This window comes from Festucalex cinctus, chromosome 2 (genome assembly GCF_051991245.1).
Source record: "Festucalex cinctus isolate MCC-2025b chromosome 2, RoL_Fcin_1.0, whole genome shotgun sequence".
NCBI classification, from domain to species: domain Eukaryota; kingdom Metazoa; phylum Chordata; class Actinopteri; order Syngnathiformes; family Syngnathidae; genus Festucalex; species Festucalex cinctus.
In genome coordinates this window covers 39,152,743-39,170,761 of record NC_135412.1, presented here as the reverse complement: position 1 = coordinate 39,170,761, position 18,019 = coordinate 39,152,743, and the positions used below count along the sequence as shown (strand labels likewise).

General features: G+C 41.6%; 1 protein-coding gene across 13 annotated transcripts in view; it reads left to right on the top strand.

Moving 5' to 3' along the window:
• kcnq2a (potassium voltage-gated channel, KQT-like subfamily, member 2a) overlaps positions 1-18,019 on the top strand; it is a 41,569-nt gene that overhangs the window by 19,779 nt on the left and 3,771 nt on the right. For 3 of the 13 annotated variants that reach the window (XM_077515033.1, XM_077515027.1, XM_077515036.1), the window contains 8 exons: positions 644-703; positions 2,839-2,868; positions 3,437-3,490; positions 7,656-7,861; positions 13,518-13,535; positions 14,192-14,297; positions 15,492-15,623; positions 16,705-16,773. In XM_077515033.1, the coding sequence (XP_077371159.1) occupies positions 644-703; positions 2,839-2,868; positions 3,437-3,490; positions 7,656-7,861; positions 13,518-13,535; positions 14,192-14,297; positions 15,492-15,623; positions 16,705-16,773 (675 nt within the window). Of the gene's footprint in view, positions 1-643; positions 704-2,838; positions 2,869-3,436; positions 3,491-7,363; positions 7,862-13,517; positions 13,536-14,191; positions 14,298-15,474; positions 15,624-16,704; positions 16,774-18,019 lie in introns of those variants that run through there. The other 10 variants (XM_077515029.1, XM_077515028.1, XM_077515030.1 and 7 more) reach the window with 10 other exon arrangements.

Sequence of the window (18,019 nt, the reverse complement as noted above, 5' to 3'; positions counted from 1 at the left end):
GGACACCCTTGACTGGTTGCCAGCCAATCGCAGGGCACACAGAGACAAACAACCATCCACACTCACAAGCACACCTAGGGACAAATCGAAGCACCCAATTGACCTGCCATGCATGTCTTTGGAATGTGGGAGGAGACCGGAGAAGACCCACGCGGGCACGGGGAGAACATGCAAACTCCACCCAGGAAGGCCGGAGCCTGGACTCAAACCAGAGTCCTCAGAACTGGGAGGCGGACGTACTAACCACTCGTCCACCGTGCCGCCCATGCAGTTGCTAATGATTTACTATTTAAATATAACCTCACTTATTTTGAACATGAAAACTGTAGATATTTTACGACCGATGTTGCCTGCATAATCGTTTAAAAATGTTGCACTGCTCACTGTCAGCACAGAAGCTGCTTTAGTGACTCTCCCAGCCCAGATTTAATTCAGGAGCGCAACATTGCAGCTTGTCTGTTCTGCTTAGAACTCCTCTATTTCATCCAAATTGTAAATGAAGGTGAAAAGGTGATGAGCAGTGCTAAAGTCAGCTGCCAGACTGAACGGAATTAGCACCCGCAGGCAAAAATCAACCTTTGGTCAGCAGGGAAGTGAACATGTTTTTACAGAATCGCTAAAAGTGTTATTTCCCCCCTCTCAGATTAATTCCACCTCTGAATCAATTGGACCTTCTGAGGAATCTAAAAGTAAGATCTTTCAGGTATGTTCACCACACGTCTAATGCAGGGAATGATGCTCATTGGCAATCAATCATGATGAGCAACACTGTAATAGTGAATCAATCATTTCAAAATACATCCAATATTTGTTCGTATTCCAAAACAAAAAAAGACGTAATTACCGTAATTGCCGGACTATAAGCCGCAACTTTTTTTCTCATGCTTTCAACTAGGGGTGTTAAAAAAAAAAAAAATCGATTCGGCGATATATCGCGATACTACATCGCGCGATTCTCGAATCGATTCAATAATCGGCAGAATCGATTTTTTTTTTTATTTTTTTTTTTTATTTTTTTTTTTTTTTTAGGATTCACACCTTGAGCATGGAAGAATGTTATATGAACGGCACATTAAGCCTTAATATTTTTATTTTAATGCTGTTCAAACAACCTCTATAAGACTGAAAATTTCAGATAAATAAATAATAAATTTTCATATAAATCTTACACTCTACAAGCTTACTGATTAGTATTTTCTAAACATGAATGAAAAAAAATCGCAACAATCGACTTATAAATTCGTATCGGGATTAATCGGTATCGAATCGTGACCATTCGTATCGGGATTAATCGGTATCGAATCGAATCGTGACCTGTGAATCGTGATACGAATCGAATCGTCAGGTACTAGGCAATTCACACCCCTACTTTCAACCCTGCGGCTTATACAATGATGCGGCTAATATATGAATTTTTCATCTTGAACCGTAACAAGCATTTGTAGTCATAAAATTAATTAAATTAACACTGGAAGCGGGAGAATATTTTATCTTTTTTCTGTTTTTGTGTGGGAGGATTTCCCATCAACAAATTGATTTATTTTCACATTGATACCTTTGTGGGGATCTATTTTGTACTGTGAATGAGGCCATCGGCGGAAGGATACATGAAAAGAAGGGGGGAACTTCTGCCATTAAGTTAAAGCATGCATGTTCAGTGAGGCAGTGCCATGAGACTTACACCACAATTTATCAATGGATCGTGAATGCTTGGGCGAACGCAAAAGCCGGCATGATTTCCGAGGAGCGCACATCAACGAGACTGACTGACAATGAGACGGCGCCTCAGCCTGGTGTGTTTGATGGAGAACTTGCCCAGTTTGTTTCAGATACAGAAGACAAGGACTTTAAGGGATTTGTGATTGATCAAAAGCAACATGAGTAGCTACATTGTTATTGCTCTCTGCCTTTTTAAAAACTAGCGCTAGCATATGCTAGCGTATGTTTTAGCATACTGCTAATGGCATGCTTTTTTTTTTTATTTTTTTTATTTAATTTAATTTCATTTTATTTTATTGGATGTCAGCCTCGTCAGAGGTTGCTAATGGCATGCTACCGTGTGTAACGTCGCTGGGAGCTTGGAGGCGCTACCAGCATGCTTTGGGGCACTGGCGACTGAAAGGGCGTTTAAAATGCAAGTTCTGTGTTAATTATTCTGCTAGTTAGTTGTCTAGTTGTTGTATTGTTTTTGGTAGTGCTTTGTAGTTTGTTGCTACATGGTGATTTAATTTTGCCATGACACCGTGATTGTAGATGACATGGGGAAGAATGACTTGCCTGCATTTTGCGAGTTGATAGTGGGTAAGCTAGAGCTTCTGCTTACAATAATGAAAGTAGTCACTGGTCCTCACTTACATAGTACCGTCTTTCTTTGTAAATATCTCATTTGGGTACATGCGGCTTATAATCAGGTGCGGCTTTAGTCCAGCAATTACGGTAGACTTTAATTGTACAAATAACAAAATTCACATTTTAACTTGATCTGTGTGTACCAAATGACACAAACTAAGTGTTATCTCAAGTTTTAATGCAGTGGTTCATCTTTTATCATTGCCCATTTACAGTTATGTAGTCATCAGTTCAAATTTGCGAGCCCTGTTGTTATTGTACATGTGTGTTAAAATTCAATATGTACACTTGAATTCAATTGTGCTTTCATCCATTTCCTGTATGAATTGGAATCATATCAACGTCCCAAAGTTGCCTTTTTTTTCTTCTTCTTCTTCTTCTTAAATAATACATTATCACCATTAACTTGTCTGCTGATCCTGGCCAACTTTTACAGTCTTCATCACTATATTATTACTTTTTGAGGAAATTTGCCTATTCTGCTCACAGGAAGGAGTCCCAAACGGAAACCTCTCCCAGGTCTGTAATATGATGAATTCAGTTGTCTCTTCCTCCTGTTGGCTTCTCTTCAACTCTGCTTTTAGCCGCTGCTGAGCCACTCTTCTTGGGGGGAGAGTTCGTGTGTGTGTGCGCGTGCGTGTGTGTCTGTTTGGCAGCCATGGGTGTGGCTGTGCGTTACGAATGCCTCCTTCAAGAATGGCCGTGCTGCATTTGCATATGTGATGCTGAGGGATGAGTGCTCACAGCTTCCTTCAACATTCCATCATTGAGCTGATTTTCTACAGTGAATCATTCAACATCACTCCAGGAAAAAGTGTTTTTTTAAACACTTTTTGATGCTTTGCTTGGTTTCCCCCAACACTATTTTGACAAAGGAAACGTGCTTGTTGACGTAGCATCAACACTTTATTGTGACTGCAGGCATTTAAGTGAAATCCAAAATGTTATAAAATGTTATTTGGTGTGCTGATGCTCGCAGAGATATTATAATTACAATAAAGTGTCATTGCAAACACAGTTTAGCACATAGCGCTGTTTCAGGCACTGTATCCACTGCTTTGTTTTTTTGTCTCCTCTACTGCTCCAGTATTGAGAATGCACACAAAGACAGACTTTGTGGTTGCTGTCCGAGAACTTTTAGGTATAGTTATTGCACAGATAATACCTACTGCACTGCAAGTCTTTGTGTCACCTCCTGCACTTGAGTTCGATTCCCACCTTCAACACAACTTCTTCTTCTTACTTTTATTTATTTTATTTTGTAGATGTGATTAGTTTGGGTCATGTGAAAATAGCCGGTTCTGTTTTCACCAGTTCCTATTTTGGATTCTTTTTTTTTTCTTAGCTATTTTGGATTCTAGGTGTAAGTGCACCTCTAGATGCAGCAAATTTTGCTGTGGTGGGAAAAAAAATTGCTGGGGCGTTATTCAATTGTATGTAAATGATATTTTGTTGTTTTGTTTGAGATATTTCCCTTTTGTGTTCTTTCAGTCACAAGTGGCAGATTTTTATCATCTTTAGCATCATCTCAACGCATCCTTTTCATTAGAAACAATTGTGTATTTACTAACTAGAGCTTGGACTCTCATCCAGAAATTCCATTCATCATTCATATTAACATAAGCGAATTAATTCACATCTTGCACGTTTCTGAAAAAGTACAAAGTAACAAATGAAAAACCTAATGTTATCAAAATGTTAAATTAAATGAAGTGCACTTAGATAGCACTTTATCTGCATCATACATTTACACAGCCATATTCACTTATGTCATTCAAACGCATTGGAGTGTTGCCTACATTGGTGTGTTTACACTGCAACCCGTAAAAAGTTTAAAATAACTTACTTAAGGTTCCCACACAGTACACTGTCCAGTAATAGAGCCCAAGATGTTTTTTTTCCCCCGTTTGGTCCCATTTAAAAGATCCCCTGAAATGAGCTTTGCAGCAATGACACCAATACTGGACGCCCTAATACTGTATCAAAAGACATTTTCACAAAATTGTACCTTGTTGTAGATTTGCAGTCTCCACTAGGAAGGTCTACTGTTAGCCTAGCATCAAACAAGTGGATTTTGGTGGGGGTGGCCAAGGCTCGCCAGACTTCCTGTGTTTTTTACTACAAAATGAGTTGGAGCGGCCAAGTCTGTCTTTTCCATGTGCTCGTGTTTACAAACAGTCTTCACGTCTGCACCTGAAGGAATATTGCCACATGCTTTTGCGTGCTTTAGTTTCAATAGCTGGTATCGATCCCGGGGTAAGTGAAAGATGTTCTGCTAATACACATTTGTATTGTCCCAAATTCCTGTAAGGCAAGGCAAGGCAAGGCAAGGCAAGTTTATTTGTATAGCACATTTCATACACAAGGCAACTCAATGTGCTTTACACAAGGAAAGACAACACATTAGCATCAAGAAACAGTAGTTAACATTCAGAGGAAGAAAAATAAATGAAAATAGGTTACAAAATTTACTAAAAAGAACATACAATAACAATCTTAAAACATTATTCAACAAACTTTAAAACATTTAACATAAGGAAGTTTAAAATAATAAAAAAAACACTTAATTAAAGCTGTTTAAAAGTCTCTAATCAAAGGTATAAGAAAAAAGCAGTTTTTAACCTGGATTTAAAAGCATTTACACTCGGGGCTGACTTCACTTCTGTTGGTAGCCTATTCCATCCGTGTGCAGCATAATAGCTAAATGCAGCTTCACCATGTTTGCTTCGAACTCTAGGTTCCACTAGTTGGCCCAAGTCTGTAGATCTCAGAGCCCTGCTGGGTTTGTACTCAATCAGCATTTCTTGGATATATTCAGGACCCAAACCATTTAGTGATTTATAGACGAGTAGCAGAACTTTAAAATCGATTCTACAGCTGACTGGGAGCCAGTGTAAATCCTTAAGTACTGGAGTAATATGTTCTGATCTCTTTGTTTTGGTCAGAACTCGAGCTGCAGCGTTCTGAATGAGCTGCAATTGTCTCATGTTCTTTTGAGAGAGTCCAGTCAGAAAACCGTTACAGTAATCTAGTCTGCTGGAGATAAAAGCATGGATAAGCTTCTCTTGGTCTGCTTGAAGCATGCAGTCCTTCAGTCTGGATATGTTTTTCAGCTGGTAAAAGGCTGTTTTAGTGATGAATTTAATATGATTGCTGAAGGTCAGGTCTGAGTCTGTTAGTACCCCAAGATTTCAAACTTGGTCTTTAGTTTCTAAAGACAGTGACTCAAGCTGTTTTTTAACAGCAATCCTCTTTTCTTTATTGCCGAAAACAATGAGCTCCATTTTATTTTCGTTCAGCTGAAAGAAATTTTGGTTCATCCAGTTGTTAATTTGCTCTAGAGAATGACGCAATACGTTAATAGAACTGCTGTCATTTGGGGACATTGATAAATACAATTGTGTGTCATCTGCATAACTATGATAGTCAACATCGGCGTTCTGAAGCATTTGACCCAAAGGTAACATATACAGACTGAACAACAGGGGTCCAAGGATTGACCCTTGAGGAACCCCACATGTCATGGCCTTTCGATCAGATTCAAAATTTCCAATAGTCACAAAGTAACTCCTTTCCTCCAAATAGGACCTGAACCATTTAAGGACTGTTCCATTTAATCCCACCCAAGTTTCCAGCCTGTCTAACAGTATATTATGATCAATCGTGTCAAATGCTGCACTGAGGTCCAACAAGACGAGCACTGATACCTTCCCTGCATCAGTGCTCAATCTTATATCATTCAGTACTTTAATCAGAGCTGTTTCTGTATTGTGATGAGGTCGGAAACCTGACTGGAATTTATCCAAAAGTCCGTTTAAGCTCAAGAAATTGCTGAGTTGATTAAAAAAACACTTTTTCAACTATTTTAGTTACGAAGGGAAGGTTTGCGATTGGTCTATAATTTGCTAGCAGGGAGACATCCAGTGTTCTCTTTTTTAGAATGGGCTTAACGGCGGCTACTTTCAGAGATTTAGGAAGCTCACCTGATTGAAGTGAGCAATTAATTATTTGTTGTAAATCGATCTGAACAGATTTCACAATGGTTTTGAAAAAGCCAGATGGTATTTAGTCAAGACAGCTCGTGGAAGGTTTCAATTGCTGAACCAAGTCTACTACAGTATTTTGATCCACTGAGTCAAATTCTGTCATGGTAATTAAATTATTCCTAGGTGATTTTAAGTGCTGCATCATTTTGTTATTTTGTTGGTTTGTAACAATGTTTGACCTGATGGCTTGTACTTTTCCACTAAAGTAGCAGTTGTCAGTAAAATTTTTGCCACAAACTAACACACGTTTTGGGAGTTGCTTGGGCATATTTAATGCATAAATAAAGTCCAACCACAAGCCTTTCTGTGGCAGAGGAAAAGGGTTTTTATTTGTCCTCTGTACACTCTGGTAGAGAGCAGTTCCTATGGGGTTGTTTTGCTGCCATGTTGTCCTGCTGCAGCAGCAGCTGTTTGTTCGTGGGTTGGAAATCTCCGGCGGTGGGAGGGGTTGAAAATTGTGAGGGTGGAGTTTGCACTGAGCTAGTGACGTGTAAAACCGAAAAAGGTGGGGTTAGTGATGTATAAAACCGATCTGCGAAAATGGCCCATTTGAGAGTGTTTTTTTGAGCTACTTTGACACAAAACGCCCAAAGGAAAGGGAAACAACATCGTTTATCTCACAGCTTTGGGGACTTAGTCAGGTGATCGTAAGGCATATTTATGATCAAAAACTTAAAAATGTGAACATTTCATCATTTCAGGGGACCTTTAAATCCGAGTTTGCAGGCTCCCTTTCATTTGTTGTTTAGGAGGGTGCACAGCAAATAAACCTACAAAACACATTTTGATCACTTCCCTCTCAAAGCTAATGTATTTGTATGTGTGTTTTTAGCTTTTGATTTGCTTGCTGCCTTTTTACCACTACAGACTATCTTTTCACTGATTCTATTGTCTTCTTTTCACAAGAGACCTTGATTATGATCATTTCTTTCTTTATTGCACGATTTGTGTCGTCCTTCTGCACATAGAAAGAGACACCACAGCTCATCCTTTTGAGATGTCACTTTGCTTCCCATGCATGCTTGCTTGTAGCTTCCTGCTGCTTGCCTGACCTGCTGAATGCTCCACTATGTTCCTATATGGACATGGCTTCCACTGCTGTAGGTTCTCTTGAGGTAAGCGTCACACCAGCGTGATATGTTTTGCATTTACACAAGAAGATAAAGAGACGTATATTGGTTACGTCACAAATTGTTAGAAAGATGCTTTGCATTTTTACTTCCCACAAAGGCTAACCATTTTGTAACTTGGTCCTCCTAGTCGGAAGGCAAGCCTGAAGGACAAGGTGTTTCCCAGTCCTTCCAAGGCTCCATTGGCCAAAGGGAAAGACCAATCTCCTGGGCCAGAAGATGGTCCTGGGGCGAGCCCCAGCAAGGTCACTAAGAGCTGGAGTTTTACGGAGAAGAATCGAGGGCCCAAGCATTCTTTCAGAGTCCGAGGCAGCGCCTCACGCCAAAACTCGGAGGGTAAAATATCTCATATTTACATTCATTCAGAAAGTACAGATACTGAAGTTGGACCCCTTGAATTGTTGAGTGTCTTAGGTTCTTAGGCTTAATGTTATAAGGCTAATTTGATTGACAAATAAAGATAGATCTTTATTAAGGCTATACAAAAACAACTTAGTGTCTAAAATCTTAGGAAAAAGTGCTGATCAGCCAGAGATGTACAAGAAGGATAATTAATACAGTGTTGGGAAGTTATGAATGGAAATAATATCTTTTTTTTTCCTTTTCTTTTTTTTTTTTTTTCTTGTGTTCACATCTGTCACATTTGATTTGGTTAAAACAAACTCTGATGCCATTGCTCCAATAGTGCATTTTTGGTCAAGGGTGAGCAAAAGTCTTTATCACTCTGCCTGCGTCCCGCTGCATTTTTCTTCCAAAAATTGAACCATGGATTTTGGTCAGCTGGTCTCTCGGCGCAATCTGCAAAATGTTCTCAACAAGAAGAGTAGGAATGGGGGAACCTGCTTTTCCCGGTGGTACATATGCTGCTTGGTATACCTTGGATTCCTGAAACAATTGGAAGATGGTATGCCTGTCAATTCGGTCCATTAATGACACGGAGGATGAATGCATCACAGGAACTCTGATAACACGTATCCTGCTGTTTGGAGTGGGCAGTTTCCTGATATATTTTATCGCAAAATTCAGAAGACTGGGGCGGCTTTATTGGAAATGAGCAAGTTGCTGAACATGTTTGATGAGCGAGTGAACACAATCGCTGGTTGAATGCGACTTCTGAGACACTTCGGATATTGGTTACCAACGTGGAGAAGTTTCGTCTTGAAGAATTGAGCACCAACTGAGCCGATTGATGCCCTAGTGAGAGAAACTATAAGATTCAAGGCTGACTGAAATTATTGTCAACTCGTTCCCAAAACAAGCATTATTTTGGACTCTTCTCCTGGACGTTGATGCTGGAGCCTCCCTTATCTCCCTCGTCCCTTCTGTCTCCTGCGGTTTGTGTTCCTGATTAGGCAATCTTGTGATTAAAGGGCCAGAATACTTTGGGTCATGTGATTTAAAAAAGATAATAAATAATAATAATTTATAAGTTTCAACTGATATTATGGGGTCCTGGATTAGTGATACAAGCATTTCAAGCTAAGAGAACAAACTAAACTTGTATCTCTCAAGGCACCACTGTGACAAACAACTTCGTGAGAGAAAACAAATAATAACAAAATAATAATAATAATAATAATAATAATAATAATAATAATAATAATAATAATAATAATAATAATAATAATAATAATAATAAGCGCCACGGTAGTCTAGTGGTTAGCACGTGGTTAGCACGTCTGCTTCCCAGTTCTGAGGTCTCCGGTTCCAGTCCAGGCTCGGACCTTCCTTCTGAGGTCTCCGGTTCCAGTCCAGGCTTGGACCTTCCTGGGTGGAGTTTGCATGTTCTCCCCGTGCCCGCGTGGGTCTTCTCTGGGTACTCCGGTCTCCTCCCACATTCCAAAGACATGCACGGTAGGTTAATTGGGCGCTCCGAATTGTCCTTAGGTGTGCTTGTGAGTGTGGATGGTTGTTTGCCTCTGTGTGCCCTGCGATTGGTTGGCAACCAGTCCAGGGTGTCCCCCGCCTACTGCCCAGAGCCAGCTGAGATAGGCGCCAGCAGCCCCCGCGACCCTTGTGAGGAATAAGCGGTCAAGAAAATGGATGGATGGATAATAATAATAATAATAATAAATAAATAAATAATAATAAGTACGAGGTCTTAATACTTTTGAATACTGAACATCAGTGGCGAGGGGTGACCCCTTTTGTAGTGGACATGCTGAAGAGTCACATATGCGAGCGGCCGTAAGGGCGCGAGCGAAATTTTTTGGGGGTATTTTTATTATTAATTTCAATATTAAATATTATTTTATTCCACTGTATCGGTATAAAATTAAAGCAGAACGATTAGGACAGGTTGATACGCACACAATTAATGTAACCAGTTCTGTGGTGTATGAAATGACGAAATCACAATTTGCCAGTTCGTTGGAATTTACAGTATTCAGAACTGGCTCGTGCCCATAATGTAAACTGAACCCAGAGAAGGGACAAAATGACATCACAGAAAATCCGCAATAGGTTTCAACCAACAATAAAGTTTACTGACCTATTTGGACAGCCACCTAGCCACTGATGTTTCTCGTATGTCCTTTCTTGAAAGTGAGGAACGAAATTTGTCCCCGTTTTCGTGATGATTACTCCAGTAGGACGACCACTTTAAATGATATTTTCGCTGGACTATTCCTGGAGCGCGCCGGAGGACCGCGGAGCACGCCCGAGAATGCTGGAGCCTCCTCGGGCATGAAATATGGCCATTTGCCGGCCCTCTATCTCCGGGACGCAAAACCACTGACTGCTAGCCAATGCTAATTGCAATATAACCAGCATAGTACCGCTCTCGATGCTAGCAGGAATATAGTACAACAAACAACGTTAACTGAACTGCATGCCTGCTACCCTCCCTCCCGCGAGACCTGTGCTGCGTTCACTAACAGTCAGACATCATAGTGCTCAACAACCCCACTCAGTTCGTTACACTTCCTTTCCTCAAAAGTTCTCCCGGCAAAGGGCACTCATTGGGATTCGGCGATGAACTTGAACTGAACAATGACTGTTGACCACAGAACAAGCCAAGTAAACCAATTTTGCGCATGCACGTTGTCAGATAGGCTGCGTGACCGACAGGTTTTTTTGCCATTCAAAAGCCGCACGTACCAGAAACAATGTTTACGGAACTAACACAATTGATTTCTCATTGTGATGCTCGAAACAAAATGTCAATTTCTCCGCTCCCCGTGAGGAAAACAGGACAAAATATACAGGAATTTAAGACCAAAACTGTAGAACTACTGTTGTAGCGAGCAGTGACGGGAGTCGGAGGCAGAGTGTTGAAGTCCGGAGCCAAAGACCGGCGGTTTATTGATATCAGCTTCTCATCGTTTAACAGCAACAACAACTCACTCTGCGCGAGGCTCACAGACCTACCAACATTTTGTTCTTTTATCCTTTCATCCTTTCATCCTTTCATCCCAACAAACTCCCCCTTCGTCCCAACGTTCCGTGGGTGAATTATGTTCTAATCACTACACAAGCCCCCCCCAGAATTCACCCACAATCAAACTCCGGATGACGGGGCGGCAAAACTGCCCGACCCCTGCGGGTACAGGACCCAGGGAGCGAGGGCGGGAGGGACACAGCAGAAACACCAGAACAGTCCCGCGCACCAACTGGCGGGGATGCAGGAACAACTGGAAGGGACCCCACACGGTCCACAAGGCGCAGCCCAGGGGGGCGGCCGCGGCGGGGGCGCGGGGCACGTCCAAGGGTCCGGCCAGGTCAACATGAGCCGGTTTAACTTGCAACCCGGTGTCGGAGCCCCGAAGCGACTGGGTGTCACGGTCGGAAGCCTGGTCGGCCGCCATCCGGGAAAAGTCGAGGCCCAGCTGTACCGTGTTGACGGCTGCCCTGGACAGACAATCCGCGACCACGTCGTCCTTGCCAGCGATATGTCGGATGTCCGTGGTGTATCCAGATATGAACGACAACTGTCGCTGTTGCCGCGCGGACCACGGCTCGGACAACTTCGACATGGAGAAGGCGAGCGGCATGTGATCGACGAAGACCGTGAACTCACGGCCCTCCAGGATGAAGCGGAAGAGGCGGAAGAACCTGTGGTAAAAAGTCACCATCCCGAGGAACTCCCGAAGACCCTGGGCCGTCCGGGGTCGAGGAAAAGCGGCAACAGCTTCCACTTTTGCCGGGAGCGGGGTGGCGCCGTCCTCGTTGATGAGGTGGCCGAGGTATTGGATGGAGGGCACACCAAAGACACATTCTGTCTTAGTGCCGTAGGTCCGGATCGGTGCATCGTTGGCCGCTGAGAGGTGCGGGCCGTGAGTGCCCCCGGCAGCATCTTCAGCCGAGGCAGGCAACACGCTTCTGCGGGCGCCGGAGTCACAGAGGAACTTGAGTCTGGAGAGGGTGTCCATGATAAACAGCAGCCGGCACTCTGCGCCCCCACTCACAGCTGCAACTGAGTGGAGGCGTCGCCGTTTCCCGACGCAACAAAGGAGCAAGGGGCGCGGCACCTCTTCGCCTTGGTTCCAAAACGTGCGTGAAAATAGCATAAGCCAGGGGCTGATCGGCCATCCACGGCAGCACGTACCTTATGAGGTGCCGTTGCGGCCGCCGGGACCGGGAAGGCGCGTGCAGAGGCCAAGACCTCGTGGTTGTGACGCTGGGTGGCCAGGAAAAAGCGGTCAGCTTCCTCCGCCAGAGCACGTGGCTCGGAGATGGTAGTGTTCGCTAGCGCCGTAGCTCTGGCCGCCGTGGAGCTCCCGAGCGCGGACACGACGTGGTAGTAGCGCATGGAATCGTCCGTAATTCCACGGATGGCAAACTGAGCTTCAGCTTGTACAAACCACGTCGCCGCGGCCGACTCCCAAAACTCCGGTAACTTGAGACCAGCGGAGTTCGCCATGTCGCTCAATTCGATCAAATTCTCAGCCTCGGAAACGTCAACGAGGCGGATGTCGGGGTCACCAATGTAGCGAGCAGTGACGGGAGTCGGAGGCAGAGTGTTGAAGTCCGGAGCCAAAGACCGGCGGTTTATTGATATCAGCTTCTCATCGTTTAACAGCAACAACAACTCACTCTGCGCGAGGCTCACAGACCTACCAACATTTTGTTCTTTTATCCTTTCATCCTTTCATCCTTTCATCCCAACAAACTCCCCCTTCGTCCCAACGTTCCGTGGGTGAATTATGTTCTAATCACTACACAGTATTGTATTTTAGAGGAAACTGACAGAAATATTTTCAATGATTTTATTTTGAAGAGGTTAGGCAAGCGCCGCCGAATAGCTTACTAGGATGGAGCGCCACTTCTGTACATGGTGAATGACAAGCAAGGACAACTGTGGTTGACTAACAAAATAATTGAACCAGTCACAGGCCACACCCAGTAACGGTAACATAGTCATAGAAGACATTCTTGCAGGGGAAAAAACGAAGGAATCTGCTTGAAGGCACTTCTGGTAGGTCAATAAGTAATCAGGGGGTGCCCTGGGTGGTAATGGAATTACAATACAGTGTTTGCAATCAAGCAGCTTTTGTTCAGCAGGTGCTTTGTCATGTAGACGTTGCAGTTCAGTCATTTATCCACAATATCTATTAGTGACTGGCCCAATAGCATTTCTATAAAATCTATTTTATACGCCATTCAGTGGCGTATGAAATAGATTTTTCTCCTTCATATCAATGATGTCTCTTCAAAGTAAATTAACACTACAGTATACAACACCAGAATGGTTAATCACCCAGCCGGACTTGAGGCATAAATCAAATTGGAAATCTCGGGGGACGGGGTAGACTCCGACGGATTTCATTTTAAATTCCCTTTTCAATTAATTGCATAGTTTAATTTACATTAGTTGGTTGAAATATAAAATTCAAACTACTTACTGTCGTCTCATACATGCAGCAAATGTTTTTAGACAATTCCAATCATTTATCTAAGAAGCACTTCAAACACTTTGTCACATTTGTCTATTATTCTTCCTAGAATCCATAATGAATTGTTTTCCATGTCTTTCCTTCTTCTCTCCTTGCAGCAATTGAAGGTTTAATAAGTAAGACATTGGGATATTTATGGTTGGCTTATATGGGGGATAGTTATCAAGACAAGCTTCATCTATTTGGAAAAACATGCATGCTGAAATCTGCTGATTTTTTTTCACTTGACATGAACCCCTTTGTCTGTTTACCCCTGGGTTTACTTTGGGACCTGCAGCTACCAACAAATTTGCCGGATGAACAAATTGCTATTGCTAGTGGGAGTAGTTTAGCAAGGTAACAGTGGGTTCAAGTCAAGTGGTGTCAAGATGAAAGGGAAAATGCCTCCAGATTGCCCGAGTCGCCATTTTGCATGAAGAGTCCTCACTTTCCTTACTAGCATCTGTCAACAGCGGTCAAATCTAGAGACCTTTGCCTGACTACCGTAAAATCCATCAAAACACCACATGGCTCAACTGAAATGAATAGTTACTCAGCTTATTTTCGGAGTACATGTCAAAGGTTTCAACAAAGCTTCACACCATTCCGTACTATCCTTTGATTCTGTTTGTTTCACACAGCCAACAAATGTTGCTCACAAATGTGCTATTGAACTTGATCTTACTTTTCACTGTCAAAGACAAAAGCAACTGCTCTGCTTTGCTTCTTTTCTTGACACAGGTATTGGGTGGGCCAAAATAATGAATTAAAAGTGTCTTTCTTTGCTTCGTAGAGGCGAGCTTTCCAGGAGAGGACATTGGTGACGACAAAAGTTGTCACTGTGAGTTTCTCGCTCAAGAATTGCCGCCAGGGTTGAGGGTTGCAATACGAGCAATATGGTAAGAGCTCACATTATTGTCTCCTCTGCTATGTTAGCTTTATGTTAGCATTCTGTTGTCATCTGGGAAAAAAGTTTTGGCATTAACTTGATTTTTTCCCTTTTTTTCAAGATGGAGCTATTTTTTACATTATATTTTTGTTCAACCTCCTAATGTTTTCACTTTTCATGTGTTTTTAACCATAAACATTAATCAGTGTTCGTTGGTGGGTCGTTGTTCGGATCTCGGACGTTAATATGACGGATTCACAATGCCGCCTTCTCGCCGTTGCAAGAAGTGAAGCCACCGGGGGCCATCTTGCGTTGACGCTCGTTAAGCGCGCCTAACTTGGATACAGTGATGTTGCTGTTTTCACGTTATTTTCTGTCTATATGGCGAGTATGCCACAATGTGTGGCGTATGGTTGTACCAATCTGTCTGGGAGATGTGCTACTTGGACACTTCATTGAAGAGAATATGATTATAAATGTTTTCTCATCAGGTATATCTGAGTGCTACTCAAAGATTTGTCTGTATGATGTCGTCAGAACCATCCATCATGAAATAAAAGCACGGGGGGGGGGTTGAGTTTCTAAATGTAAACCTAACTTTTATAAATCACGATTCATAATACTGAGATAATATACTCTGAATGGTCGATGCAAAGAGTTAAACTCGATACCCTGGCGTGAAACACGTACTGATAACTGTACGAAAGCCAAACAAGTTGTCAGTAACAGTAGCAACATAAGATGGCTGCTCTCAAGTGTGCATGGGAACCTCGGAGACACAAGTTGCAAAGTCTTGGGGGGTTGAATAAAGCACTTTGCACAATATAAAGTTTTGAAATTAAATACTCTTATTTAAAAATTACATTTTGAGCTTGATTGAAACATATACTTCAATCAAGGTCAAAAAAGAAAAAGAGGCTCATCTACTAATCTATTTTTGGTTCAAATTTTTATATCCAACTCCAGTCACGAACTTCATTGCTTGTTATTGTTTGGCACAGTTTTTACGTCAGACGCACTTCCTGACAAATAGCAACCTCTGGAAATAATAAGCTGAAATGGAGCTCTCTTGGCTCATATTTATCATCTAATATAAAAACAAATAATTTTTTTTATCTACAGCAAAAATAAAGGAATTGTCTCACCGATTCAAATTCCAACAGTGTACGTTTAATGATGAAATGCAGTATGTGTCTTCTTTCAGTGTCATGACATTCCTGGTGTCAAAGAGAAGGTTCAAGGAGAGCCTCCGACCATATGATGTCATGGATGTGATCGAGCAGTACTCGGCAGGTCACTTGGACATGCTGACCCGCATCAAGAACCTTCAATCCAGGCAAGCACATGTTCACTGTACTGGGCAAACCTAATAATCATCACATTACTGAGGCTGAATGTCTCTAGGAAGAATGTGCACAAGCACCACTCGAGTTATGTACATTTAGACTTTTCTCGGCACTGTAGTGAATATCTTTGTAAAATGATGATGATGGTGTTATTGGATGCAGGCCATGTTTGCTGTATACACACATGTGCGCATAAGCCATATTGCCTGTTTCATTGATCATGTGTTGTATTCAGTTCTTTACCTTTAGTGACATTGTCAAAAGTGCAATTCACTAATTCTAATCTCAGATTGCAACATGTCGTAGATGTCATGTTTCTGTCCACAAGAGGTCATCCATGCACAGTAGATTCAGTATATTCCCACAGGATAACACAAACCGTCACTGTCGGGCAAACACCTCTTATGTACAAATTGGGTCAATTTCAAATATTTTCACAAATCAAAACTATTGGTCAGTCCACAAGTGAATCTGTTTTAATATTATTATTGTTATGATTATGATTATGATTATTATTATTATTATTATTGTTTTTAAGGAGGTTTGATATAATTTTTTCCCTGACCGATGCCAGTATGAGTACTCACCGCTTGAGTAGTCACTGATACCAAGTACCACTAGTACTTTTGATGCATAAAATTTCCCCCAAAAAACAATGCCAGATATGTTTAAAGAAAGAGCTATACTGTATGTCCCAATATAGCATTTTTCTTCTCAACATTTCATGAAATAAATGGCATTTTTTAAATTCTTCTCATTTCTAATTTCTAGTTCCTGTTTGTAAAACGGCAACAACAGTACTGATAACTTGAAATAAGGCCGCATATCATAATTAGGCCCACTACCTATACCTGGTTTTAGTACTCAGTGCCTATCTCTAATTATTTTATTTTTTTATCATCTAAAATGTTTAAAATAGCTAGGTTTCTTTGACATCTCTGATGATGCAATATTAATGGCTCATTGAACAGTTTTGTAAGTCTTTTGTGTACGGCATATATTGGCGGCGAGTATTTCCCACATGGCTTCATTTCTGGATTGCGCTCATATCGTCTCTGTGTGCCTTGCCAGGATAGATATGATTGTTGGGGCCCCTGCCCCATCAACACCACGCCATAAGAAGTCCACTGAAAGTCCTAGGTTAGGTCAATAGACTTCTTAAATCCACTAAATCATTTTACTCAATATTGAAGCAGATGCTAGCTTATTTGAATAGTTTTGACAGAAAGACCCCCTTTTGAATTCAAGCCACTTGTGTGTTTCTTTAAGATAAAGAATGCATGCAGACACATAGTAACACTAAAGATAAACGATGTTGGAAAATCAAAGCAATGTTGAGTCATGTGACTGTGGCCTCACTCAGATGGGGGTTCTTTGCTTGGTGTCAAACTGGAGAGACAGATGGAAAAAGCCCCCCACCATCAGGATGAAATGTTAATGACGCATGATACCACGAATAAAAATGCAAGAGCATGTTCTCACATTTAATTAGTACAATACTGTACAAATAGTGATCCAAAAAAATGGTTTTATCGATTAAACGTTTTTAATATCCATCCATCCATTTTCCAAACCGCTTATTCCTCACAAGGGTCGCAGGGGGTACTAGAGTCTATCCCAACTGTAATTAAAATTAATTTAGTTTTGGGGAATAGACCCTTGTGATGGATGGATGGATGGATGGATGGATGGATGGATGGAATAGGAAAGCTCAGCTGAAGACTCATATTAACAGAGAATATCCATTCAACGATATAATGTAGTCTTAATGTTTTGTACGATTTCCTACAAATTTCTTGTGAGAACATGTTGCATGCATCGTGTTGCATTTTGTGCTAGGACTCAATTCACTCACTCATCATCACTATACAATAGCAAGTGGCTAACCTCTTAGTGTATGTCACGCATGTATTCACCTGTATGCACATCTCAGATCAATACATTACTCTTTTGGAAATGCTCACTTTATTTTACATGCAGTGGAACCTCAAAAGTCCGGCAATTTGTTCTGCATTGCTGGTCAAACTTCAATTTATTTTTGCTTAGAAGATTTAGCTCCAGGTTAAAACTGTCACCATGAGGGGCTGAACTGCATCAACTTAACCACTGCGCATATAGCTCAAAAATTGATAAACTGATTTTAACATTTATAGCAGTCAGACAAGTTTGAAGTATATTACTCAAATGCATTTTTTTTGGTATTTAAATCAGTTCACAGGTGTCATAATAGAATATCTCCGACATCAAGAGTTCAGAAACTATAGTACATCCAGTTGTGAGGGGGCTGACAGGTTGATTAATTAATTCACACATAATGGCTCGGTAGACACTCTTGAGACCCAACTATTTGCATACAAGCACTTAAAAAGTCAATTTTTCCGTAATA